The 27103-nt window shown below is 39.3% G+C and overlaps 2 protein-coding genes across 4 annotated transcripts in view; both read right to left on the bottom strand.

Annotated features, from left to right (window-relative positions):
- Positions 1-6124, bottom strand: part of LOC111602808 (rho GTPase-activating protein 26) — a 54277-nt gene extending 48153 nt beyond the window's left edge. For both annotated transcript variants that reach the window (XM_023320101.2, XM_023320102.2), the window contains exon 1: positions 5882-6124. In XM_023320101.2, coding sequence (XP_023175869.1) covers positions 5882-6059 — 178 coding nt within the window. In that variant the 5' untranslated portion in view covers positions 6060-6124. The remainder of the gene's footprint in view (positions 1-5881) is intronic.
- A 4690-nt stretch (positions 6125-10814) lies between these two features.
- Positions 10815-27054, bottom strand: LOC111602804 (clathrin heavy chain). Of its 2 annotated transcripts, none has more exons than XM_023320096.2 (8): positions 26878-27054; positions 25283-25670; positions 16511-16718; positions 12143-16444; positions 11899-12065; positions 11745-11831; positions 11447-11679; positions 10815-10904 (listed from the first exon to the last, which is right to left on the bottom strand). In XM_023320096.2, the coding sequence occupies exons 2-8, from the start codon at positions 25322-25324 to the stop codon at positions 10889-10891; spliced, it is 5055 nt and encodes a 1684-aa protein (XP_023175864.1). In that variant the 5' UTR covers positions 25325-25670; positions 26878-27054; the 3' UTR covers positions 10815-10888. The 2 variants fall into 2 exon arrangements, 1 of the variants encoding a protein (XP_023175864.1); XR_002751640.2 differs by having other exon boundaries at positions 10823-10904; positions 11118-11679.
- Between the last annotated feature and the right edge of the window lie 49 nt (positions 27055-27103).

The raw sequence follows: 27103 nt of genomic DNA, 5'->3' as shown, positions 1-27103 counted from the left end.
ATAAAATAAAATAATGACCATAGATTAGATTAAATATATACAATACATAAATGGATTGTCATTATTCATGATTTCGATAGCTCAGCAAAGTTATCGATCAGCACAAGGTGATTACTTGCATGATTGAATATAACAGGAATAACAGTCTCGACTAAGACAGCTAACAGTTGTCAGTATTTAGCTAGGCCAAAGGCAAACACCTCATTAACTTTTGACAAAATCTGTCAAAACGACAGCGCATAGAGCAAAGGGTAAAAGTGAATTGGGAAATGGGGAATTTGGGAAATGGGGGTTTTGGGGAAGGGGCAGCTGGTAATTGTTAATCGACTAATGCACTGATTAGCTTGGCTAAAGAGATACGTACACGCATTTTAGTATCCAATGGGGAGGCCTCATAGTGATCGAGCAGCGATACCCGCAGTTAGACAAGCCGACTGCCAGCTATAGGTGCGTCATATGCCAAGGGGAGTGTAAAAGGTGGCGATGGGGAGGGAGTGCAGGGGGTGGGGGCAGTGCTTGTCAATCAACAAACACCGCCACTTCTATGGCTTATCTAAAGTAACTTACGCGCCGCTAATCGATCATTCTGTATTTTGTATCTTTGCGTGTCTTTCTTGCTCGCAGACAGACAGTGAAAGAAAGAGACAGAGAGAGAGTGAGAGAGCTGAAATGAGAGAGATGAAGAATGTTGTGGCTGCTCTGTAGCTGATAAGCTGCGGCGTTTCCAACAGAAACTGGTTTCTTGGCCATGCGGCAGAGGGCGGCAAAAACCGATTTCTCAAGCTGAAAGCCAACAACGAAAAAACAAAAGTGATCTAGTCTATGATGCTCAGCCCGACAGATACCCTGCACGTTAAATACAACGAGCATATATGTATATATATATATCTGATAAGAATATTATATGTAATTGATTTCTTAGCAACGGTTGAATGTCAACAATTTCCTTAGAAAACGTTAAGAACAATTTGGCATTCAGTTTACAGAACACCTATAGACATTATTATTTGGCTCGATCAGATAGTAGAAACTTCAATTTTGAGTCAACTGTTTGTTTTGCATAAAGTTCCGACACTTTATTGTACCCTTGCTTTTTTTATTCATTTTTAATTGGCTACAGGGTATAAAAATCAAATGATTCATACAAAATTCAAATGTAAAGACGATGCGTTGTTTAGTTTCAGCGCCGGATATCACAATACACGTATATATATGTATAGTATAATATATATATATATATATTTGTGTGTGTGTGTGTATTGCTTTATATGTGTGCATGTATATGGCCAAAAAAAAATTGTTGCTTTTGGTGGCCGAAAGATTGATCGCATTTCAAACAAGCCAGGCGATCAAATTTTATGCACACATAACCACAGCGCTGAAAAGCCGTTAACATTTTGCATACACAACTTACACACACACACACACACAAACACACACATGCATGTATATATATGCACATATATTGTTTACATTTATATTAAATTGCTCAGCGTCAGCGTTTAGATGATTCAATACTCGTTCATCAAGTAAATGCGAAGTATATTGATTTACCAAAGAGTTTTGAAAGCATATGCAATGCCTGTAATCCGCTCTACTCTGGCCTACTCAATGGGGGCGTGGCAAATAAAAAAGAAACTATATCTTCTATAGTTTTAAAGCCAATATCAGACAAGCTGTTGACTCCTGTTGACCTGCTCTGCAGCTAGACCTATGCGTTAGATGTTTTACTCATTGATATAGGTTTGCTTAAATATTTTTGTCTTTTTATAAACTGTAAACGCGTATGCTGCAGTCGGGCGCAACCGATGTACTTATTTTACTTTTTGCCTTTAAATCTGGATTTAAAGTTAACTTTGTATTTTGAATTTGCGGAGATAAACCAGAGGAATTGGATGCATAAATGAGCCGAACTTGCAGTTTTATGGCTCGATCATAACTTAGAATGCGAGGATAAAAGTTTTTTATCCGTCTAGAATTTGATATTGTAAACTTAAATATATTAAATTGTATTTTATTATATTATTATAAGTATAAAAATATTGTATTATATTATATTTTGATTAATTGAATTATATTTTTTTATTTTATTTAAATTTTTTTTATCTGTTTTTTTTTTATTATATTTTATTTCAGTTTATTTTAATATATTTTATATTGTAATGTATATCTTTTTATTTTATTTCAAATTAAAATAATTTTTAAAAAACAAAAAATCAAAGTAAAAATGTTTCCTAAAGTATATATGAAAGTATTTAAGACGTAAAACCTAAGTAAAATATTACAAAACAGTTTTATGGCTCCACATGATATTGTATTCCGAATTGGAACAATGCCAAAATCTAAGAATATTTTCAAAAATTAAGAGTAACTATAGTTGGTATAGAGAAAGAGAGAGGAGAGCGAAAAGTGCAGCTATTCATTGTTGATCGACTCAATCAGAGAAGAGTTAAGTATCAAGAGAAATGAATATCGAAATGGATTACAGTTGAATAGTAGGGCTTATCTGATTATATAGAAATCGAAATGATTGTTTGAATACGTACAAATCTTTAAAGCTAAAAATACTTCAAATATGAATGGGTGCAGCATCTTTTCCGTTGATTATTCGCGTTAGATAATTTTGATGAGCTGCTGTTGAGGCTAACATAATCATCATTCATATGCAAATGGCTTCGGCTGTTGGCTTCGCTTACCTTCCAGTCTGTCCCAATGATATTCTATTTTTTTTTTGGCCATTAACTAGAACACTTTCGTGAACTGGCTTTTCAGACTCTTGGCCACGCCCAAGAGAACAATTTCTGAAGGTCGCTTTGGATTTTATATATTTGTTTTTTTTTTATTTGTATTTGTATTTTTTTTTTTTTTTTGGCATTTGCATTTGAAACTAGCCTCGTAGCTTGGTATATATATATATATATATATATATATATATATATAACTGACTTGAGACTGTTTATTTTTGTTGCTTTTCTGTCGTCGCTTTATAATCAAATTTGTCACATTGACCCATATATAGATCTACGAGAGAACTCTAGAGCACAAGCATTCGAATCAATGCTTCAAACTATTTACAAAATAAACTCGAATTGAGTTCTCGAGCGAATGGAATTCTTACTATACTATGTGAATACTCTATAATTTCATACTATAGGGTATTTGACCTACAATAGCTCTAATAAACTAATGAACTGCAAACATTGCTCAGCTATCATTAAACAATTCATTGACAATTCAAATCGATTCGATTCGATTTGATTTCCATGCCTGTCCTCGATAGCTATGACTATGTAGAGTATCTGCAAGTCTTTATGCCACTGCCACAATCGTTGACTCTTGCCTGATTCGTATTTACTTGGGGTATCGCTCTGTCTATTTTGCTGGCGCAAACATGGAAAAGGTGACAAACCTTATGAAGCTAATGAAGCTGACAAAGCCGAAAACAACAAATGAGCAACAACTACAAAACGAGTACTCAAAAGGCAAACTGAATGAGTGCCTGGGTGAGTGTATGTAAGTTTAAGTAACACAAACTTGGACTTGAGCTGTGATTTTGGCATTTTCGTTGAATGCGTTCAATGGCATTCAAAAGTGTGTGAGCCGGGGTGTTGAGCGCACAACATTCAACACACATGCAACACGAGCTATTAATTGTATATAGTTTCCATATTTGTTTACAGCCAACACATCAATCAGTTAATCAATCAGCTAATCAACTAACTAACTTGTCACAAATCGATTGTATTTGGTAAGAATTTTCAAGATGAGCTTAGCTCACTTGACTAGCTAAGTCTCACATTATGTTGTGTAAACTCTATATGTATACTCGTTCACTAGGTGATAAAGAGCATATCGGTTTTGTGCAATGTCCGGCTTGCTAGAGACTTAAAACTCGAAATATATCAGTACCCTTAGAGCTACTAAAGAATTTAAATTTCATATGTAAAAAAAAAGGCATGTAGATAATCCAAGACCAATGCTATATGGTATATCTATCTAGGCCCATTGGAGGCGTGGCAAACGGTATAGAACTATATATTCCACAGTCTTAGAGAAGCCATGTGATGTGTAGCATAGGAGTTATGATTGTTAGTAAGATAAGAACTGAAAAACTATATTGTTTTTCATAAGAATTCTGCTATATTTCGCACATTATTACTGCTAAAGATTTGGTATATATATGTCTAGGCCTAAAGTAGGTGCACATGAGCTGAAGTTAAAACTTGACTGCAGACTCTCTCTTGAGATTTACCAGTAATGATTTAACTGTTTGTGGATCCTGAGCGAGTATTATGCCTGTCCATCATGGCATTCTAACTTGTTTTCTATATCCACTGAACACCGGCTGTATTGCTTAGAGGGTATTTACATTACATTTTGCAGCTGAGCTAACTGTATATGGTCAGTGCGCCAGTGCGTCAATGCGACTCGACTGGTTGCCTTATGTGAAATTGAAATTGAAATCGAAATCCATATCGGAATAGACAGCCCCCCACATTAATGTCAGATAGCAGGCACATTTTTATTATTATGTGCTTACATAATTAGTCGTAGTCAAGGTTAGCCCCAACGCTAACTAAATGGTCAACTACTTGAGGCGTGCTTATCGTACAAACACACACACACTCTTCAATGCGATCCCCTGTTGTGATAACCGAAGTACAGTACCGTGCGCGATTGTATGCAAAAATGCTTGTACTGCACATCGATAAGATTGCCCACCTATCGATATACATATATATAATATATATATGTACATGTATAGAAATAAGCTCTGGCATGATCGCTATTGACTTATTTTTAATCAACTTGAACTTGGGTGTGGTCAACCTGTGTGCCATAAATTAGGCATGAATCACTGAGCTGATCGAGAATCGATTGCGACAAAGCGTTAAACATTCAAATTCACATTGAGCAGTGGAATGCAAGTGGAAATTAACATAAATAGTGCTTAAATTAAGCAATTTTCTTTTCAATTTCTTATGTTTCCTATAACAATTAATGAAATATGAACAAAATAAATCATGATTATATATATATATATATATATATATATATATATATATCGAATATATATCGAACATGAAATAATGGCTAAGAGTCAATATTGACGAGCGATCACTGTACCTTGTATTTACACCTGAGCACAATCTAAGGCTGTGAAACTTTGAAAACCGCATTGACATGATCAATAGACATAAAGGTTTTTATGAAACTAGCAAATGTGCACGCATACCTACACACGTATAACAAATGTATGTGTGTGTATGTGTAGATTCATTTGCATACAGTGGGCACCTGCCTGCACCTGTTGCTGCTGCTGCGGCTGCTGCTATTATTGTTGCTGTAGTGCATTTTAGTGCAGCAACAACAAGAACGAACAATAAACATGCAATCGGTTCTCGATTAATAAATTATACACACATATATATATATATATATATATATATATATATATATATATACATACCTATGTCTGCATGTAACACACATATACGTGTATGACAAGAGGAACAGTAAAAAGAGTGAAACTGCCGTTAAAATGTGCATGTTAAAAATTGATTCTATGTACGTATGTCAGCGCTCTCTCTCACTCTTTCTCTTTCTCTATCTCGTTCTCTCATTATCGTTCGCTTGCCTCCCCTCTTTTCTCTAACTACTTGGGAATTGTTGCTTTTGTATTGTTTGTTGGTTTTATTTGCGCTACTGGTTGACCTTGACAGGCATCGACAAACACACACACACATGCATACACAGGCACATAGAGCGAGCGCATTCTCACGCACGAGAGCGCACGTTCGCTTCACTAACAGAGAGCAAGAGAGAGAGCGAGAGGGCGAGTGTAACATTAACTTTAGCATTTGTGTGCGTGTGTACTCACCTTTTGCGGCACTCATTAGATCTTTAACCTCTTTGATAATGCGCTTGATCTGTTGACTAGTGTGATCCAATTCTTTTTCGTGACGATTCAAATTATCACGAAACTCGGGACTATCGACAATGCATTCCTCGAATTCCAGAGGCTCCAGGCCGCGGCGAATGTCTTTGCCGCCGCCCATTTTTGTTGATTTTGTTTTTGTTTTTAGTTTTGATGCTGTTATTGTTGTTGTGGTTACTGCTGCTGTTGTTGACTTTGCTGCGCTGCTGAAATTTGTTTTATGCTTAATCTTATTGTTGATATTGATGTTGTTGTTGTTGATATTGATTTGGGAGGCGTTTGAGTTGCTGCGTCGAAAGCGACGACGTACAAAGTAAATGTGTTTGTTTTTTAATTTGCTCTTTGCTGCAGCTGTTGCTGCTGCTGTTGTTGTTGATGCTGCTGCTGCTGTAGTTGCTGTTGTCGCCGTATCGCCGTTGCCCTGCTGCTGTTGTTTGTTAGTAGTTGTTGCGTTATAATTGTTGTTGTAATATTTCTTTTTATTAGTATTCGCTGTCTGCGGCTCATTAGTATTTATGTTTGTATTAAAATTAATATTATTAATATTGTTGTTATTGTAATTATTTTTGTGTTGCGTCTGCTTCATAATTTTAAGCAAAAAACAAATTATTCAAAAAAATATTTATTTATATATCTATATATATAGACGTATATATATATTTCGATTATTCTGCACAATTGATTGTGTTCTGCTTTTTTGAATTTTAATTTATGCAATTTTTTCACTTTTTTATCAATTTTATTTTGTCAAACGAAAGAAATGCAAAATCAATTTGCGGCACTGTAAAAACAAAAGGAATCATAATTAATACACACACAAGGCACATGCATACAAGCACATAAAAAAACAATATATATATATATGCATAAAAATATTTTAATAATCATAAAAATCACAAACAAAAAAACTGAGCTTTCCATTTAAGCAAAACGTGCAGTAAAACGAAACAGCTGAGGCATTGATATTTAGTTGATATAAAACAAATAGATGTATGTACATATGTATGCATGTGTGTATGTATGTATGTATGTAGCTATGTAGATGGCGACTGTGTAAACAATAACAATAATATTAATAAACGGCTGCCGTCTCTATTATAACACAAATGGCAAACACATTGACTAAAGCAAGCAAAAAATAAATAAAAATTATAATAGTAATAAAGATGGAACAAAAACAAAAAACACGCAGAGCAAAGCAAACCACAAACATGTGGAAAGGCAGTAAAAATAATTGCTTGTAGTACTAACTTTTTTTCAAATGCATATGCTCAATATGAAGAGTGCAGCAGCAGCAGCAGAAACAACAACAGCAATAACACCAACAACAACAATAACAATAACATCAGGGCAGACAAGAGCAAAGCAGAGACAACGACGCAAGAGCGAGAGAGTGCGCTGGCTAAGCGGCGCAAAGAGCGGCTCACGCGTTCACTTGCTCGCTCAGTCACTCACGCACAGACGCTGCCGCTGCTGTTGCAGCGCAGCCGAAAACGTCAAGGCATAATTACGTTTATGCGTTGCACGTAGTCATCATATATTGTTGAATTTTTTTGCATTCAAATAGAAATTCCGCAAAAATCTGGAATTGTGAAATTTATGAATAAAGTTCGATCGCAATTTTTTACTTATTGAACTTTCTATTCTATTTGAATGCAACTGAATAATTGCAATAGTAACAATGGCTGATCGTACTGTTGGGCACTGCATAAACGCAAATATTTATAGCGAAATTCATGTGGCGGCCGCTGTTGTTGCCCTGCTTTCGTTATTGTTGTCGTTGTTGTTGTGGTTGTGTTTTTTTTTTTGCTGTTGCGGCTGCTTGCAATTTGACTTTGGTTTGCAGTTACTTTTTGGTTTCCGTTTGCTGCAACTAATTTCATTTGCTAAAAATCAAATTTCGCTCAGCTATACAACACACACACGCACACTAAACACTCTGACACTCGCACACATATACACTTGCATACACACACAAACATGCATTCGCCGTCGTTTTTAGCAGAAACTTGTTGAATATGTACGTAAAAAAACTGGTTGCGCGACATTAACTACAAAGGCGCGTTCAGTTCGGCATACACAATACGGAGACGTACATACATACACACATACACACATGCACACGCACACCTTTAACAACTGAAATTGCACTGCATATTTGCGTTGTTTATATTTATATTCTTTTTTATGATTTAAGATCTTTTTTGTCGAATAGTTTTGCCAATTTGCACATACACACACACACATACACAATACAGCGCGCACTTGGTCAAAAAGTGCGACATGGACTTTATTTTCTCACATGTGTATTTCACGAAACGGGAGAAAAAATGCAAAAAAAAATGAAGAAAAAAGAGGGAACTAATTAAAGCAACAAAATTACACACTTCATTGCATAATTTCAGCTGCTGCTGCGGCGGCTGCTGCTGCCATTTTGATACGCGCGATCAAGTAAATACGCGTATTTCAAACGCAACACCGCGGCACACACACGAAAAAAAAACAACAAAATGCAATTGTTGGCCGTCGGTCGCGCGACGTCGTTGTCCGTTCACGGCAAAAATCCAACAAGACATAATCTGAAAACAACAAAAAAATAACAGCACACGTTCAAAGTCTGTTGGGGTTACACCATACACCAGCCGTTATTCAGCGTACTCTGAGAGCGTAAAACTATATGGAACTGACGTCACGTTTGACTACTGACAAGTGCATGCATTAATTAAATTTATTTGCTAAACTGATTTTTTTGCAGAGAATATTCACAATACTTTTTTTTTCATTCCAACGAAAGCAATTTGATCGTAAAAACACAATATTTTCAGTATCATATTGTTAAATGTGACGTCATGAGTACGTCTGTTACTCTCCTGTTATGCTGCTACTACTCTGTTATCTTATTGTTATATTTAACATAGCGCGCCTTTAATTTAATATTGAATTTAAAATGAAAATTGCTTTATGACAATCTAACAGTTAAAATTATAGCAAACAATTGCGACTTTTTGAAATAATATTTTATTATAGTTACATTGATGTAAGCGAATGAGTTTTTCGATTCTGTTTACTTACTAGCCGGTTTGAAGAGTTGCTATTTTGCGAGCTATCGATAAGCGTCATTTACATATGCGTTAACATTACTCGCTTATGTTAGCGCAGCGAGCTTGCTGTATATGCCGCCAGGTGTCTCTTCACTAATTTGAATTCGATACTGGAAAAGCCGTTATAAAAACATTTTCAAGCCTTTTCCATTTCATAATAATCAAATATTTATTTGGGAACAGTAAAAGGCCGGCAAGCAAGCTGATTTTTAAATGTAATTTATATTTTGTATATTTTCAATATGTATATAATAATAGCAATTACACAAAATAATATTAATAGACAATAATAATAATAATCATAATAGTACAATAATGATCGGTATATATATTTATTTATTCATATAATCAATTTATCGCTGCTCAGCGATATCAAAATGAAATCATAATTCAACATGCAAACATACAAAAAAAAAAGAGATATATATATGTGTATATATATATTTAAAAAAAGTTTTTTTTTAATAAACAATACAATTTGTTGAAGAATTATTGAGAGAAATAATTAGTGACACTGCTAGTTTTGATTTGAAACATAATTATGAGTTATTCAGGAATTAATGGATATATATATATATATATATATATATATATATATATTACGTATGCCTTCCGAAAGATCGTCGATCGACTGGGCAGAAAATATAATTTAAATAAAAAAAATAATAATATATATAGAAGTTACATACATAAAGGATATATGCTTGCAGTGGCATGTTCTTTTTTTTTGTGGTTTTCTTTTTTTTTAATATTTTCTATTAATGTTTATATACCATTAGCATATAATAATAGTTCGAATTGAATTTCGCCTTAATATGTTTTTGCTTGATTCGTTATGCGAATTGGAAAGTTTACTAGTATGTGGATCGTCGATCGTTTTGTGGAACGCAAGAAATTTCTAAATTTAAAATTGTGTTAACGTTGCATTCTTATTATTATTAAATATACATACATATATACATATATATGTATATATATACATATTATATTATTATTATTTTTTAACGTGCTACGTTAATGGTTTTGCTCTTTCGTTTTTTTTTTATAAATATTTTCCCCTTTTTCGTTACATAATTTTTTGCCCATTTCTTCACATAAATTTAATATAATTTGCTTTAAGTTAAAATCTTTACTTCATTAATTTGTAGAATGTTTCGTGAGTGTTTCTCTTTTTATACAAACAATTTCAACTTCATTAAACTTCGTTCTTTTTTTCAGCATTAATTAGTGTGTTTTGTATGTGTGTGTGGTGTGGTGAGATTTGGCAAATTTGCAATGCGTGGTGAATTTGTCTAGTTTACACCACTCGCTTTTTGTATTCACGTTTTCCCCCGCTCGGATTGCCAAATTGTTGCTTATTTAATTAAATACATTTTAAACATTAACTGTGCCTGCTGCTGTTTTTGCATTTTCATAAAAATTTTTAAAGTTTCCTTCGTTTTTTTTTTTTTTGCTAATTGCAAAAGGTGCTTTTTGTATTGTTTATACGTGTATATAATTCTCCGGTATTGTATTTTTTGTTTATTCATCTTCTTTATATTTATAATTAATAAATTTTATTTATTTAATTTGTATTTTATTTGCATTTATGTATATATATTTATACGTGTTTCTTTTCTTTTTTAATGATTTCTTTTTGTTTATTTTTTACGCTTAAAATATAATAATTTTAATAATAATAATAAACTACGACCATGTTTTTATTTAATATTTTCTTTAGCTGAACACTAGTGTTTGTTGTTTCTTTTTTTTTTGTTCTTCCTCAATTTTGTATTTCTTTTTATGTTTACTTTAAGCTTTTGTTGTTGTCGCTTTTGCTCTGTTGTTGTTGTTGTTGTTAGGCATTCGCTTAGTTGCTTTTGTACCTGTTGGTTAACGGGGAATAGAAAGAGAAAGACCATGTATTAGAAAGAGATAGAGTGTGACAACAAAAAAAGAAGCAGTTTAGTTAAACTTTGGAAACATTAATAAATGCATTGGCATTTGCAGTTAACACATTTGAAAGTACAATTCAAATCAATGTAAAGCAAATCAATTATAGTTTACTAAATTACTAAAATATAAAACAAGCAACTAACCGAATTATGGTTTCTGTCAAAGGCAACATTTGTGTGGGGCTCAACATTATGAACAAAAAATATATGGATATATATAAATATATATATATGTGTTTGTGTATATATGTATATATATATACATAATTCTCTACGCGTGTTGTGTTGGTGTTTTGTTGCTGTTAAATTGGTCGTTTTTGGCGCTCATGCAAAAGGTTAATGAATGCGACATTCAGTTGTAGTTTAGTGTTGTTGTTGTTGTTGTAGTTGCTGCCGCTACTGCTCATGTTGTAGTTGTTGTTGTTGATGTTGTTACAGCTACAAATGTGTTGTTGTTGTTGTTAAATGCCTACATATACGGATAGCCCATGTTACGTCCTGCCGCTGCCGCTGCTGCTGCTGCCGCCGCACCAGGTGGATAATTTGGTGCATATTGCTGGGGAATGCCCATTGCTGGACCAGCTGTTATCATCAGCTGCGGCTCCATTTGAATTATGTTTTTATGCTCCGTTGTATCATCCTCCTTCTCGCGCTGCGCCTCATTCAGCTCCAGTTTATCCACCTTGGTGGTATACTCGCGCAGCACCTGCCAAGCACAAGCAAAGATAATTAATAGCTGTTGATTGGCTTTCAATTGTTGTTGATAATTACCTGTATCAAATAGGGCATGGCAAAGTCCATGATTTTGTGTTTCCATGCCAGTTCCAGGATAACATCGGGACGCAGCAAATCGTAGCACTGGAGAGCAGCAAAATAAATGTTATAGCTAACAGAATACCTGATTAAAGAAGCAGTTGTCTCTCACCTGATATAGACATGCCGCAAAGCAATCGTGTGCATTGCGCTCCAGGAACCAGCCCAACAGCTCTTCGGCAATTTCCTGTTTACCAGACTCGGCAGCATACTCCATAGCATCCTTGTACAGTTTGTCCTTTTTGCACAGCTCAACGCTCTGCTTCCAGCGATTGTTGCCTGCAGAATAAGATAAATATATATATATATATATATATATATATATAGGTTCCATGTCATATCATGCCAATAGTTACCTTTGTAGAGATAGGCCGCAATGCGACGGAATTCGGTGAGCTCGTGCTTCTCCAGCTTCTGCGCTAGCGCTATGGTATCAAAGTTGTCAAAGCCATCGATGGAATTGCGCAAACCCTGGTAATCCTCCTCATCAATGAGCAGCCCATTGAGCGCCTCGTTGATGGCCTTGTTGTTCAGCGATTGTACGGAGCGCAAATACGGTTTAACCAGCGGCAGATAGCCCGTCTTCGAGAAGTAGCTAACGGCACGAGTGTGATCCATGCGTGGGGCTAGCACCAGGAGCATATCGTTCAACAGCAGCGGCTTGAATTCCAAATAGAATTCGGTTGCCTTGTAGTAGAGCTCAATGTTTGCCACCTTGGTGATGATGTCCTTGAAGTGGCCTTCGCGCCACGCCTCCGTGGGATGAGCCATCATTGCGAGCACAGCATTATCATATTCCTCATACTTATCATAGAGAAAGACCAGCTCGGACCACAGATGCGCCGATTCGGCGGCACGCAACACCTTCGGTATGTTCACGCGCGACCAGAACAGCTCCAAGTGCTCACGCATCTTAGAGGGCTTGAACTTGGAGTAGAGTATTGCCAATTCGCTGAACATGCCCATGTGGGCGCGCTCCAAACCAAGCGCCGATTCCAGCAGCGCAATCAGCTCCTCGAAGTAGCCACGATTCTGATAGTAGTTAATCAAATCCTCCAGCTCATCGGCGTGCACGACAATGTGCAGGCCGCACATCTGCGCCAAACGGAACTCTTCGGCGTCGACGCAGGCGAAGCACACCTCCTTCCAGGTGCGCGTCGAATTGGCTTTGCGTGCCGAGTCGACAGCGCCCTGGAACTCCTTCAGATACACAAGCGTAATGGCCAAGCGGGCAAAGTTGCTAACGTTGTTGTACAGGAGCTTGGCGGCATCGTACATGCCATCGCTGAAGCAGCGATCGCCGATCTTCTGTATGTCCGCATGATTGGGACCCGAGATGAACTCCTCGAGATCGGCGAGGCGACCGGTGCGCGCATAGGCATAGATCAATTCGCTTTCAATGTACGATTCACGTGCCTTCTTGCGTGCCATTTGCAGGTAGCGCACCAAATCATCCCAGGACTCCACTTTGCTGGCTACGTCAACGACATCCATATAGGCACTGGGATCATCGGCCTTGATATACGAATCGATGGCCTCTTTGACCAGGCCCTGCTGTAGCTGCGCCTTGGCCAGTTGCGACCAGACGGCCGGCTCATTGCAACGCTCGGCAAACTCATTGGCGCGCTCCAAGTTGTTAACCTGATCAATGAGCACCTGAATGGCCGAGGTGTTCACATCGAACTTCTTGAAGATGGCGAATGCCTCCTCGTACAGCTGATTGCTGATTGCAATGTTAGCAATGTCTGGCGCATCGTAGTTGTCCAAACGATTGATGTAGTCCATGACGCGAGTGCGATCCGCCTTGATAGCGGTCAGGATCAGCAGATTCTGGAGATTGCGATGGTCGCTGAAAACGGACGAGTCCAATATAATCTTTTCGAGCAGCTCGATCAGCTCATTGGGCAAATCGGCGGTCATGAAAGCCTTGACCGTAACAGAGATATCATCTGGATCCTGTGTCTCCGACAGGGCTGTCTGTACCACCTGATCGATAAGCTGGCGCTTGTAGGGATTTGCCTCCGACAGCACCTCGGCCCAGAGTTCAGCGTCGCGACGGCCAACCAGATAGCGTGCCTCGCTCTTGAACAGCGAATTCTCATTGCAAACGGCGATCAGTTCGCGATCGCATTGGCCACGTTCGTAGGCAACGCAGGCCAAGTGTGGATCACGCTTCTCACAATAGCGTCCGACAACGCGACTGTCATAGTATTGATTCTCTTTGAGGAAACGTTCCGGATTGTTGTTGGAGTCAATGTAGATCTTGGCCAAGGCATTGTGTGTGGCCGGCTCAACGCAGCCTTCGTGGACGCGCGACTCCAGCCAGGGCAACAGCAATTTCAAGCGATTGCGTTTCTCCACCTCCTCCACTAGCTCATCCGTTGAGAACTGACCCTTGACAACCAGAATGAGGTTCTTGATAATGTCCTCACTGCAATCGACATCGAGCAGACCGCCCACAACAACGGGCAAACGTGACGGATTCACCTTCTGCACATAGATTTCAATATATTTCTGAAGATTGTTGCGATACAGATAGAGGACCAGATCGTGCACGAAATCGAAGCGATCGCAGACAATTATCAAAGGCAATTGATCCGTCAGCTTGGCCTCCTTCAGGAAGTTCTTGACACGCTCTGGATTATAGCAATTCGATTCGCGGCAGATGCGCTCCACCTCCTTGATCTGATTGGTTTTGCAGGCCGCCTGTATATACTTGAAATGCACCTCCGGATCCTGCGAGAAGTTCACAATGCTGCTCAAAAAGTAGAACAGACCGTCGTAGCTCTTGAAACTCTCGAATAGATCAATCAGCGCCTTGGTTGTTAGTTGCTCGTGGTATTTGGTGGCGATTTGCACACAAATCTGCAAGTTCTGGCGCAGATTAGCCGTGAGCATGGCCTTCAAGCATTCCAGCGAATCCTCAACGGAAAGCGTGCCAAAGAAACTGACCAGCCATTCCGCATTCAGCATATGCGTATGGACAACGGCACGCTTAATGTCATACAGATCCGTATAGTGCTCCAATGCGCGCTGCAGCAGGCCGGCCTTCTCGCACAGCTGTGCGATGTGGGCGCGATCGTAGTGGGTGAACATGGCGTTGCCTAAGATGGCATCTGCCACTTGTGGCGCCGACAATAGATTCATTTCGAGCAGACGCGTCTGCAGTGCTCCCTCGGCGGGACGATTATGCTTGAGGGCATCCAGCAGAAAGGCTGTGCATTGCTGCACCATTGAATGCTCCATAAAGATGTCCACAATTTGATTGATGTCGGCCAATGGCTCCTCTTCGGCCACCAGCATGGAAGCAAAGCCAGCGCCTTGTTCCGGATTGCTGCGCATCACGGAGCGCAACAGGAATATATAGTCGGGCGTATAGTTGACCTTCTTGGCATAGAGCACAATCTTTTGGAATTGACCCGTTTCGGCAAAGCATTGAATGACCTTGTTGGGCACATTAGCGCGCAGATAGATGGACAGAGCGAGTGTTAGATCCGATGTCTTCACCAAATCACCCAGTTCCTCGCTGCACTCGAGCTTCTCCTCTTTCAGCCATTTCTCGCATAGCTGCTTCTTGCCCTGCAAGAGCACGGGACGGCACAGCTCCAAAGATTCAAACTTATTCAGTTTACCCTGGTCGAGCAGGATGCCAAAGTACTGCAAGAGCGGCGGCGTCGTTGACCCAGCCGGTGTTTGCACCTGCTGGAAACGTTGAATTGTCTGCGGCGTACGTAGAATGGCCTTTGGCGCCAATGCTGCGACTTTGGCGGCCTCGGCATACTGGCCGGCTCCAAAGAGTTTATTGAATTTACGCACGAACAGATCCTCGGCGCCAGCCAAATTGTTACGCACGGCCATGCGCAAGGCGAGATCCGGATTTTGGAGCACTGTATTGATATAGGGTATGATTTGTTCCTCATCGACGGTCACGGACAGCACTTGACCCTTGCGATTGACGCCAATGATGCCGCCGCTGGCCTCGTGCGGTGCGGTCACAAAAATCGTATCGGCCGATATGCGATTCATGTAGATGCACGTGGCCGTTTCCATATCGTACAAATGGATATATCCATATTTGGTTATCAAATAGATGGTATCGTATTTTGCGGAAACTTGCATAGCAACCGGAAAATCATTTTGTGCCTCCGGCGGAAAGAATACATCGACAGCCTTCTTCGGGAAGGGTTGATTGCCATTTGGCGGCGTTCCTACCTCAATGATGTGCAGCTTGCCTCCAGTTGCGGTGCGTACGGCGAAGCAGAAGAGCGTTGTTGGCTCCTTGTTGCCCTCGATCTTGAAGGTGGCAAAACTGGCGGCGTGTCCCTCAATGGCCTGAGACACCTTGCGCTCCACCGAATACAGCTGCATGGCGCCAGCGACGCGGCTGGGCAGCGCCGAGATGCCAACAAGCAGTAGCCACTGTTGGGAGGCATTGCAACGATAATTGATTATCTGACAGCCATTGAGGGAGGAATGTCTATCGAACATTTTCTGTGGCATCGAATCGCCCTCCATGGACCAATGGAAGACGCTCGTCTCGGTGACCAGGGCGAGCGTATTCAGTGATATCCACTTCCAGAATACCACATCCTCGTTCATCGTGTGCGCCTTCATTTTCGACTTCATCTCAATGTTGAAGATCTGCAGTGTCTTTTGCGCTGCAAAAATATAAAGGATGGTTTATATAGTAAGAAATTCTGCTGGAAGAAGGTGTATTTGCTTACCTTTAAGCGCAATCACCTTGCTAGCCGGATTCATAATGGCCGAGTCCGCTGATATGGGACGGCGCGTAGGATTCGATGAATCGTTCATGTCAATGATGACCACCTGAGCGGTATCGTTCGACTTCTCCCGCACACAGATGAACTTATCCGACTCCATTGTGAGCGTGCTGAATGAGAAGGAGTTCGGATTGATGCCGACATTTGTGAGCTGCAAGTATCAAAACATAGAGACAGGTATTAATATAGATTGATTTTACTATCTACTATCTACTTTCTATTCTCTACTATCCAAAATATCTACGACTATCTATATATCTATATATGCATTCACTCGACTCTATTTTTTTTTTTTTTTTTTTTTTTTTAGGCAATATATTTATTTCTTTATTTTGTTGCAGCTTATTGTCTTAGACTCTATAGCGCATTTAGCTCTAAACCTTAACTAATGGGAGGGCAGATATGCCAATTATTCTGCACTTGTAGCTACTATCTTAATTAGTTCTAATATTGTCTAGAGGATGCAATCTCTTCAGTCTTCGCCTATTGTTGTTTATAGCCAGGTTGCTTGCGAGATGGTTAGGATGCGCTGCAAGTCTGTCCGCGTATCTTGAACTGTGTCGCCCAATGAGTTCAGCAACTGTGGGAATTGCTAAATCCCTATGTAAGACTGAGTTTCTTACAAACCAGCTGGCTCCAGTCCATCTGCGTAGTGCTTTATTCTGCAGGGTCTGAATTTTGTTCCTTGTAGTCTTCGCCGAGGAGCCCCATAGAGAGATACCATATACGAAGGTTGGGACAACTATTGCCTTGTAGATGGCGGCCTTGCTGCTGTAAGACAACTTGCTTGAAGCTCTCAGCATCCAGTCGAGGGTTTTTAGCTTGCTTTTGCATTTTGAGGTTACTTGACTTATGTGCGCTTTAAAAGTCAGCCTTCTGTCAAGAGTGATACCAAGGTACTTTACTTTTGAGGCTTTGGGAATAGTGGGCCCCAATGCAACGCTTGGGCAATCTCCTCTTCTAGTGGCGAAGGTAGTATGTACAGACTTTTGTGCATTAATGGTGATACACCACCGTTTTGCCCAGCGTCCGAAAGAGTCCAGATATTTTTGTAGTGAGTCTGAAGCTTCTTGCGCAGATACGTGACGTGATAAGATGGCGGTGTCATCTGCATAGGTCGCTATGAGTACTGCATCTGTACTTCCTATATTTGGCTCGGGAGTTGGCATATCTCCTGTGAATAAAGTATAAAGTGTTGGGCCTAGAACACTACCCTGTGGTACTCCAGCCATAATTGGTCTAGTCAAGGATACTGTTTGCCCCCTTGACACTTGGAAGGTTCTTCCAATAAGGTATGAGGATAGCAACGCGAAAAATGGGGCTGGAAGGGTGGTCCTCACTTTCTGCAGCAGTCCCAGGTGCCAAACTCGATCAAACGCCTGTTTGATGTCTAAAAAGACGGCAGAGCAGTACATCTTTTCTTCAAAGGCTCCAAGGATATGGTGCACAACTCTGTGAACCTGTTCCGGTGTTCCATGCTGTCTCCTGAAGCCAAACTGATGGTTTGGAATGGCCTCCTGGCGTCCCAGATGTGTCAGTACTCGTTCCAGAAATATTCTTTCGAATATTTTGGAGAGTACTGGCAACAGGCTAATTGGTCTGTACGACTCAATTTCTCCCACGGGTTTGCCAGGCTTAGGAATCATCACAATCACGGCGCGCTTCCAGCAGGCTGGAAAGTGCCGGATGCGGAGCATGGCGTTGTACACCATAGTTATGTAGTCTATGGTGGAGTCAGGCAGTGCTCTAAGGACTCTGCCGTTTATTAGATCATATCCAGGGGATTTTTTTGCCTTCACTCTTCTGATGTGTTCAAGAACCTCTTCTTTTGTACATCCAGTTATCTGGTCTTCAGCTGGGAGGGGCGAGAGAACGATGTCTTCTGTTGCTTCGATTTCTGAGGCCTCTGCGGTAATCACCGGCGTGAATTGGTCTTGAAGGTGGTTTGCAAAAGCCTCAGCTTGAGCTTCGTCTCCAATGTGCCAGGAACCAGAAATGCTCCGAATGGGATGACGTCGTATTGGCTGCCGTTTGAGCTTTCTTGTAAATTTCCATAATTGAAACTCTGCGTCAGTGGGCGATTCAGCTCGTACCAGCGCATCGCTGATACACCTCTTTTGAAGCAGGGCGAGAGCAGCTTTAAGATGCCTCGTGGCTTCGTTGTACATGGATTTGGCATCAGGCGTGCGTAATCTTAACCAGCGTCTCCTGGCCCATCTTTTGTGTATTAGTAGGTGTTGGGCCTCCAAGGTGAGGGGGATGTTGTACGGAGACTGTTGTCTTGTTTGGCAAGATGGTGGGGCGGCTTGGTGCGCAGCTTTGACTATTTCTTCCTGCAGTTTGTTTGCTGCGTAGTCCACGTCTTCAGGAGTGTTAAGTTCCATTTCTATGTGCAAAGAGTAATGGAGCTCGCGCCTAAAGACTCCTAAATCTGATCCTGCTGGCAGTAGTTGTTTCCTAATGGGCAAGGGCTGTGGCTGCGCGTGGATTGTGACTATTAGTGGCAGGTGGTCAGAGGATAGGTCCAAGGATTCTTCAATGGTCAATTGCCGGTCACAGATGCCTTTGTAGACAGCGAAGTCGATTGCCGAGGGCCTGTGTCCATTAATTGGGTAACGGGTGGGGGCTCCAGTCGCCAATATGCTGAATTGTAAGTTTTGAATCGCCTCAAATATGACTTCTCCGCGACGATTCGCACTATTGCTTCCCCAAAATGGGTGCCATCCATTCCAGTCGCCGCCGATGAGGGTCTTATTCAACCTTTGGCCTAGAACCTGTTCCATGTGATGATCACACAGACCAGTGTTTGGCGGAAGATAAATTGACGCAACTTCGATCGCTCCAATAGACGTAGGCAGGGTGATGGCTGAGACCTGCATTGTTGCGTTGCAAATTGGCAGTAAAGGTGTATGCGGTATTGTTGCTCGTATGAGGATTGAGGATCCACCAAAGCAGTTTGCTCCTTCACCATGAGCCTGATAGTGTTCGTATCCGAAAATTTGTGTAGTGGGGCACTCATGAGTTTCTGTTATTAACATTATATCTATGTTTTCTTGTGAGAGAAACGCAGCCAGTTCCTGAGTCTTGTTTCTCAGGCCATTGGCGTTCCAGATACCCACACGTAAAGCCATTATTTGTAGGCAAGCTTGGTTATGATGGCCATTAAACTGTTTAGCATGGTTGCTTGTTGGGATTGTACTTCTCGCATCGCTTTGAGCTCGGCATTAATTGCGTCAAACTGACGTTGTTGTTGCTGAAGCATTTCAGTGAACAAAGTGTCACTTGTGGTATTCTTATTTGACGGTCCACCTCTAGCGGCCTGTGCGTAAGAAACACCACTAATAGGCGTTGCAAAGCTCGTGGCTTGGGTAATGCTCCGGGGCCTTGTAATTTCGGAAGCAGTACTCGGACCCGTAGACGGTGTTTGTGTGGGACTCCTTTTTTGTGCTGGGGATTGCAATTTGCGCAACCGCTTGTATACTTGGCAGCCCTTATAGTTGGCTGGGTGCTGTAACTCACAGTGCACACAAGTTGGTGCCTGGTCCTTTTCGCGGGTGCAGTCTTTGGATGCGTGTTTCCCGGCGCAACGCACACATCTGGGAGCTTTGTGGCAGTAGCGTTGTGTGTGTCCAAATTCTTGACAGCGATGGCATTGTGTCAGGTCGTTGTATCTTCTTGGCAGTTCCACTGTGCAGCGTTGCCTGCAGACAACTCGAATGTCCAAAATTTCTTTGTTGTTGGGGGCCTGAGCCACGTCAACAAAAAATATATTTAGCGGTGTTTTGTCCATACGGCTCAGTGGGTTGTGCACATTTGTAATTGTGTGGCCTTTGGTTTCCAATTCCTTTTTAATTAGTGTTGTATCAGTGCTGGAGTGAAGCCCTTTGAACACGACTCTATATGGTTTGTCCTCCTTAAGCTGGTAGCAGTGGAACTCCAATTCCAGCTTAGTAAAGTGGTCTATAACTCTGCGATAGTCCTCACTGCATTGGGTTAATACACCTATGTTATTCTTCTTTGGCTTAATTACGTATGATTTAGCATCAATTACTTTATCTATTATCTGTTGAAGTAGGGCCACAGACTTGATGTTTGGACACCATATGGGGGGCGGACGAGGTTTCGGAGTAGTTTGCTGGTCGGTCAATACTGGGGCTTCTGGAGCTACAGGTGATTCGCTGTAGTCTTCATCTTCTTCTACGAGCAGTGAAAATCGATTTTCTGATATTAATGCTGCATTGCTGGTGCTTGGTTCGTCGAAGATGAGCCTTTTCTTGATGGTTTTTGGTGAATTTGGCTGTTTACGTTTCGTGTTTTTGTTGTTAGTGATGCCTTGCACGGAGGCGATATCTATTTTTGAGTTTATTGGCATGATGGAGGCTTGCCTATTTGCCATCACAACGTTAAGCTGGGCTTGCATTTCTGCATTTACCTTTACAGCTGTAGCGAGGTTATTGACATTAGATGTCATCGCGGATTGTGCTTTTGAGTGCAGGCGCACTCGCGCCAAGCGACGAAATTTCGTAAATTGCAATTAAAGCAATTGAGTTACGCGGAAGCAAGCGATAAGAAAACGCTGCGTGTGCGGTTTTTGTTGCTGTTGCGTTGAAGAATGCACCGCAAAGTTCTATTTTTAGAACTCTGCAGCAGTAGAGCTTAAGCGAAGGCTGTTCGAATTCACGTCTTTACAGGTCGAACGACTGATCGCGATTGTGACTCGACTCTATATTTTGATAGTTGATTATAGATCAGTCAGCAAATCAGGTATGTATGGAGAGATATAGTCACGTTTTGCGTGTACGTCCAGACGTACGGAGGCTGAACCCAAAAGATCATCATTATCATTATCACTAATCATGATGGGCCACCCTCGTTTATTTTGCTAGCGAAATCAAAACATTTACATAAAACGCAATTGACACACTAAATATAAAAACCCTTTTTTTTTTTTTCTAAATTTGCCTCTTGTTCTACAATCTAAACGTTGATCGTCTGGCCAATACTTGAGGCAGCAGCGGTAAAAGTTCAAGGTTTTCCGATCGATTAAGCACTTTCTGGCTCTCGCTCTCTCTCTCTCTCTCTCTCTCTCTCTCTCTTTGAAGTCATATAAAGCACACACAAACAGACGGTTTCCCTCTCTCTCTCTTGATCATTTTATCTCATTCATATATATATATATTTTTTTTGGCGTCTGTTAAACGAATAATATAATTGTGTCCGAGTGGAAATGTAGTATAAATAATATAATGCAATGTACTCAGACAAAGGAAACAAAGAGAAAATACGAAGAAAGCAACAATGCAAACATATGTTCTCTAAGTACAAAACAAATTAAATTAAATGACGTTTTAGAATTTTAATTTTCTAGTATTAGGCTACAATTTTGAGTAAAACAAACCTTAAACCATATACTTGCACACATTTCCCTACTTCAATATATTAGGTACATAATTTCAGTGCCTCTCTTTGCGATTTTCATTAAACTAAAGAACTTTATATTAGAAGTTTAGTTAGAGTTATCAAATAACAAAATATATATGTTACATTTGCCTTAAGTTTGATGTCTGAGACACTCTGCTAAAAGGGGGATAAGTACATATATATTAAATATATTTATATTACGATATCAAATTGTTGGTGGCACACGCTAGCTAACTTTCAGTCAAATTTTCATTGAAATATTCTTAAAAATATTTGAAGCGAGTTTCGCTGTTTAACTTTAATGGAATTCTTAGTGCAATGCTTCGCATGAGTCGCTCGCTTTGCAGATAAGAAAGTACAAGAAAAGCTTAATTATCAGTTAAACGGTGCCTGGTACATACACCCCATAAATAAAGCGGCCCAGCAGCAGCAGTCACACACAAAAAAACAAACAAAAACTTTTAAAGAAATGTTTAATTCGAATATAATAAAAATATATAAATAAATCTTTACGTGTGGTTAACATTAGTTAACTTGCGATTTACTTAATCTCTAGAAATATAGAAATAAATTAGGTCATTTTGATTGAATCATCGAAAGGCAAAGCGGATATTTATAAAAGCAATAGAAAATATTGCCTAACGGCCAGTTGTCTGGAATATCTATCTCCATATATAGATATATTTTCAACTATTTACTAATTTAATATTATAAAAAATTTATTGTACATTTTCCAGATATTTTTGTTTATATTAAGAATAACAAAGTAGTAATACGCGCCGCAAATGCTTAAAAAATCAAAATAGAAAGTTGAAGCTGACTAAGTTAAAGAGAGACACAGAGCGTGAGAGATAGAAATGGGACGAGAAAAGAGAGCGTAAAAGCGAGAGAAACAACGATAGAGGGGGCGTTAATTGTCAAAATGTATTTGAATGTCTATGTGTGTATATATGTATATGTGCATGTCTGTCTATTTTCATATGTATGTGTACGTCATTGTACGTATCGATTTGTTTGTCTCCTTTTTTTGGCATTGAAATAGTACATTTTCTGTGTTAATCAATTTGCAATGTGACCAATTGCATTTAAAAAAATTAAAAGAAAAAAATACCATAAAGTTATTTATTAATATTTGAGCTTGCGAATGTTGCCTGGCTTGTCTTTAAAACGTTTTCACGTTATTTGTGTCAATTACAAATTAACATATGGACGTTTCACACTTAATCTGATATATGACACACTCACATACACATGCACACTAACACACACATACACACGCATAAAAGGCGATCTGGTGCGTGTTCAGTAATCAAATTTAGTTTATACGCCCCGCTTAGCACTTGGACAGCAAATGGAATGGAACACGAATTGGGAGTAAGGTGCCTCATATATATAGAAAATTTAACAAATGTACTGTAATATGCGATAAGCAGCGATTAAAAAGCAACCTAATTCAACTACCATTATTAACGCAATTTATCAGATTTATTTTAAGTAAAATTTTCAGACATAATATAGTACAAATAAATATGCATAAAATCAACAGCTCGTTATATAGAATATAATAGTTGATATGGGCGCTTTACCCCGGGGTAAATCAGGCCAAAGATTAGATAAACAATTCACGCAGAATGAGCCGCCCTCAGGCGTATGATATGTACACATGTATATATTTTGACATGGATACAAGTGAAATTAACAATGACGCTTCGCTGACGACAATACAGACATAAATATATGTATGTTGTGTGATCACACATAGCATACATGCACGAACGCACATAGTAACTGTAAATATCAGTGCCTACTCTGATTATTTGTACATCTTTCTCTCTCTCCCTGTTTCTCTCTTTCACATTCAGTCATAACAATGAGAAGAAAACGGTTTAAAAAAAGATCTTTGATTTATTCAATCAAAACGACAACAGACAACACCGAGCAACTAAGCCTAAGTTACAACATGCTTCAACTGTGGTGAATCTGGCTTGTATGTGTCCATCTGCTTCTATTACTGTGTGCGTGTATTTGTGCAGTGTTTATTTCACCACAGCAGAAAAACGTTTTGGATTAGTGGGAGTGATATATATATATATATATATATATATATATGCGTGTGTATGGACATGAATAGCGTAACATGTTGCTATCGTTTAAACTCCCACCTGCCTTTGCTTAAAATAGTGTGGCCAAAATACAAAAAAAAAGTGGTCTACAACTTACATTACTCCACTTGAAACACTAAAATCTACGATACAACATTGCCTTTGCATGGAAACTAAAAACCGAAATACAAAGAGCCAGAAGTTAGTCGTTACAAGGAAACCGGTTTAGCAATAAACCAATACAAATGCCATGAAACTTCATCGCATGCAGGTGTGTGTCGGTATATAAGCAAGTGTGAGTAGATGAGCCGGCATTTGTCACCGGCAGCAATTGTTGCCTCTGCACGCTCTTTCATTTGAAACATACGTACATGCATAAGTTATGTGTATGGGTTTCTATTGCATTTGGCATGCAATTTAACTGTAAAACAACAGCAATCACACCATAGATAAAAACTGAGCGAAACGGAAAGACAGAGAGAGCGCGAAAATCTTCCAAGTGGAGTAAATGACGCTTTTTCTGAACGAGTTTATCGACGACATTCACCCAACTCAGCAACAAGAAACAGCAATGAGAACGTGAGAGTAAAAACTGATGGCTGGCAAGCAGGCAGCAGGCGGCTAACAGAGGCGTTTACCGGCTTGCATGAGTGACTCATTCGACCGTTTCGTAAGCCAGAAAAGTCAGTGAGCGAAATGCCGTATGTTTTCGACTAGTTCTGTTACCAAAAAATTTAATTTAAAAATTCTACAGTGATTCACAATCTATAATTAAGCACCTTATTATTCCATAGTATGTTTTTTTTTTAACTTTAAAACATCTAAAAACATAAAATTTGAATGCAGTTAAAAGAATTTAAATACTCTTAATAATAATTAATAATAACTTTTTGATTAAAACAGAGTATAAAGACGATCTCTTCAATAAAGACATATTTGCAATGATATATATATTTATATATTGAAACGCATTTGGTTTAATTAACTTGTATTCATTTGAGCTACAACCACGGTGCAAGGTATTCTTATAAGAATATGTTAAGCGACGGTTGTTCGTCTCAACAAGTGGTTTCCACTTACACACACACACACACATTCACAATGGAGACTAGAGAATCTAACTACGTGCTTCATTCAATAGATTTGGGGAATATAAATACAGTTACCGTAAATATGTATAAAACAAACTCACCTGTAAATGCTCTTGAAAGCGTATGGGTAACGGTTGCGTCATCTTGACGGCTTGTTATTTTGACTCTCTGGTTGGGAGTTGCGAGTTGTTGTTGTATGCTACTCCTCTGCTCTCTTTTAATTGTTGGTCTTTTTTATTATTTCGACAGAGATAACACACGCACTTTTATTATTTTTTGATAAGTGTTAGTAAAAAAAAAACGGGAGAGAATACGAATACTGTTGTCTGCGTCAACGTTGACGTTGACTTTTGTTTAAGTTTTTTTTTTATGCTGATTGATCTTCTTTTCTTTTGGTCGTTCGTTGTTTGTTGATTTCTTATTATGTTTCGTCTCGGTTTAGATTTTTAGCAATTTTGTTTCGCGTTGCTTGTGAAGACACACCAAAAACTGTGCAAAGAAAGAACGGAAAAAAATACATATGTATTAATTGTGCTGCAAAATATTTGTTGCTCTTGTTATCACTAGAAAGTGCGGCTGCAGCGGCTCCGCCTCTTAAACACAAAAAAAGGTCGTAACGTAACGGTTATCCCCCCACACACACCAAACAGAAGCACACACACACAAAGGCACGAAAGCACTGCCGAAATGTGGCGAAAAATTGGCTTGTTAAATAATAGTTTTATTAACAATCAATCAACAAATTTATTTACAATTTGTAGTATTTATTCACTTGAATTTTCACATATTACTTGCGCACGACCGTTTGTCGGCATATACAACAAAATATTAATGAATCGACACGGCCGACAACACTGACAGACATAATAACAAGTACGAGTCAGTGACAGAACGGCCCCTATGGTGTGTTACAACGAAATACACCACAGCTGAGACTTGTCGTTTGTGCTAGTAGTGGTGCATGACAAAGTCAAATAATGAAATGTCAAAATGCGCGCCGTATAAGTGTGACCACATACATTTGTTGAACGAGCCAGTTCATAAAATAAGCTTTTATACTACAGTTTTTTAGTTACTTAAAAAGACAAAATAAAAGATAATTTTCATTTTCAATAACTAAGTCGCTCATTTGTTTCAATATGAGGCAACACTGCTACTTCTTCATAGCTCACCACACTGTCAGCCATGTTGAGTTGCGCTCCGACACACTTACTCACACACATACATACTTGCATGCTTGCCCATACACACACACACACGCATACTTAATAATGTACGTGTGAAGTAGTGAAAAAATTGCTTGCTATGTACATATGTATAAAACACACTTTTTGCATTGATTTTTGCCACGCAGCAATATTAACAAGAACTTTAATGATGCAGTTTGGCAAAATGAATTGTTAAGCCCCCAGGTTACGCACATATAACAAGACAAAGCATCAAAATTGCTTTGAACACGTATGCCACATAAACAAAAAAAAAACGTTCGGTTAGCAGGAAAAACACCGCCCACTAACACATAGGGCCTGAAATACAGTTTTCTCTGTACAAGCGTTGTGCCGCCTGTCCGCCCAACATTTCTTGCAAGTGCATCATCATGTAATATAATATAATATATAATTTCTAGTTTAACGCCAAACTATGTCAAAAAGTTGTTTTTTTTTTTGCTGTTTTTGCGAAGGAGGCGGAGGCGTACCAGTTTGTTGTTGTAGGTTAACAATTGCACGTCTGCACGAACACACGACGATACGATTTACATTGAACTTTTAACACATTATTCTTATTCGTTAAAAAATACACGAAAGAGCAAAAATTACATTGAAAAAGAAGTATGAATGAGACGACGTTGGTCACTGCAAGCTAGGGATGTACGGCGAATATATATCGATGACAGTCAATTGCAGCGGTAATCGAATGCTTTT

This window comes from Drosophila hydei, unplaced genomic scaffold, assembly GCF_003285905.1.
Source record: "Drosophila hydei strain 15085-1641.00,03,60 unplaced genomic scaffold, DhydRS2 tig00000444-arrow-arrow-pilon, whole genome shotgun sequence".
In the NCBI taxonomy this organism is placed as follows: Eukaryota; Metazoa; Arthropoda; class Insecta; order Diptera; family Drosophilidae; genus Drosophila; species Drosophila hydei.
This window is presented reverse-complemented; position numbering and strand designations above follow the sequence as displayed.

Coding starts and splice junctions, on each gene's coding strand:
- LOC111602804 (XM_023320096.2), bottom strand. CDS start 25,324: ATGACGCAACCGTTACCCATACGCTTTCAAGAGCATTTACAG. Junction 11,832..11,898: donor TTGCGGCATGTCTATATCAG/GTGAGAGACAAC, acceptor GCTGCTCTCCAG/TGCTACGATTTGCTGCGTCC. Junction 11,680..11,744: donor CCATGCCCTATTTGATACAG/GTAATTATCAAC, acceptor TGTGCTTGGCAG/GTGCTGCGCGAGTATACCAC.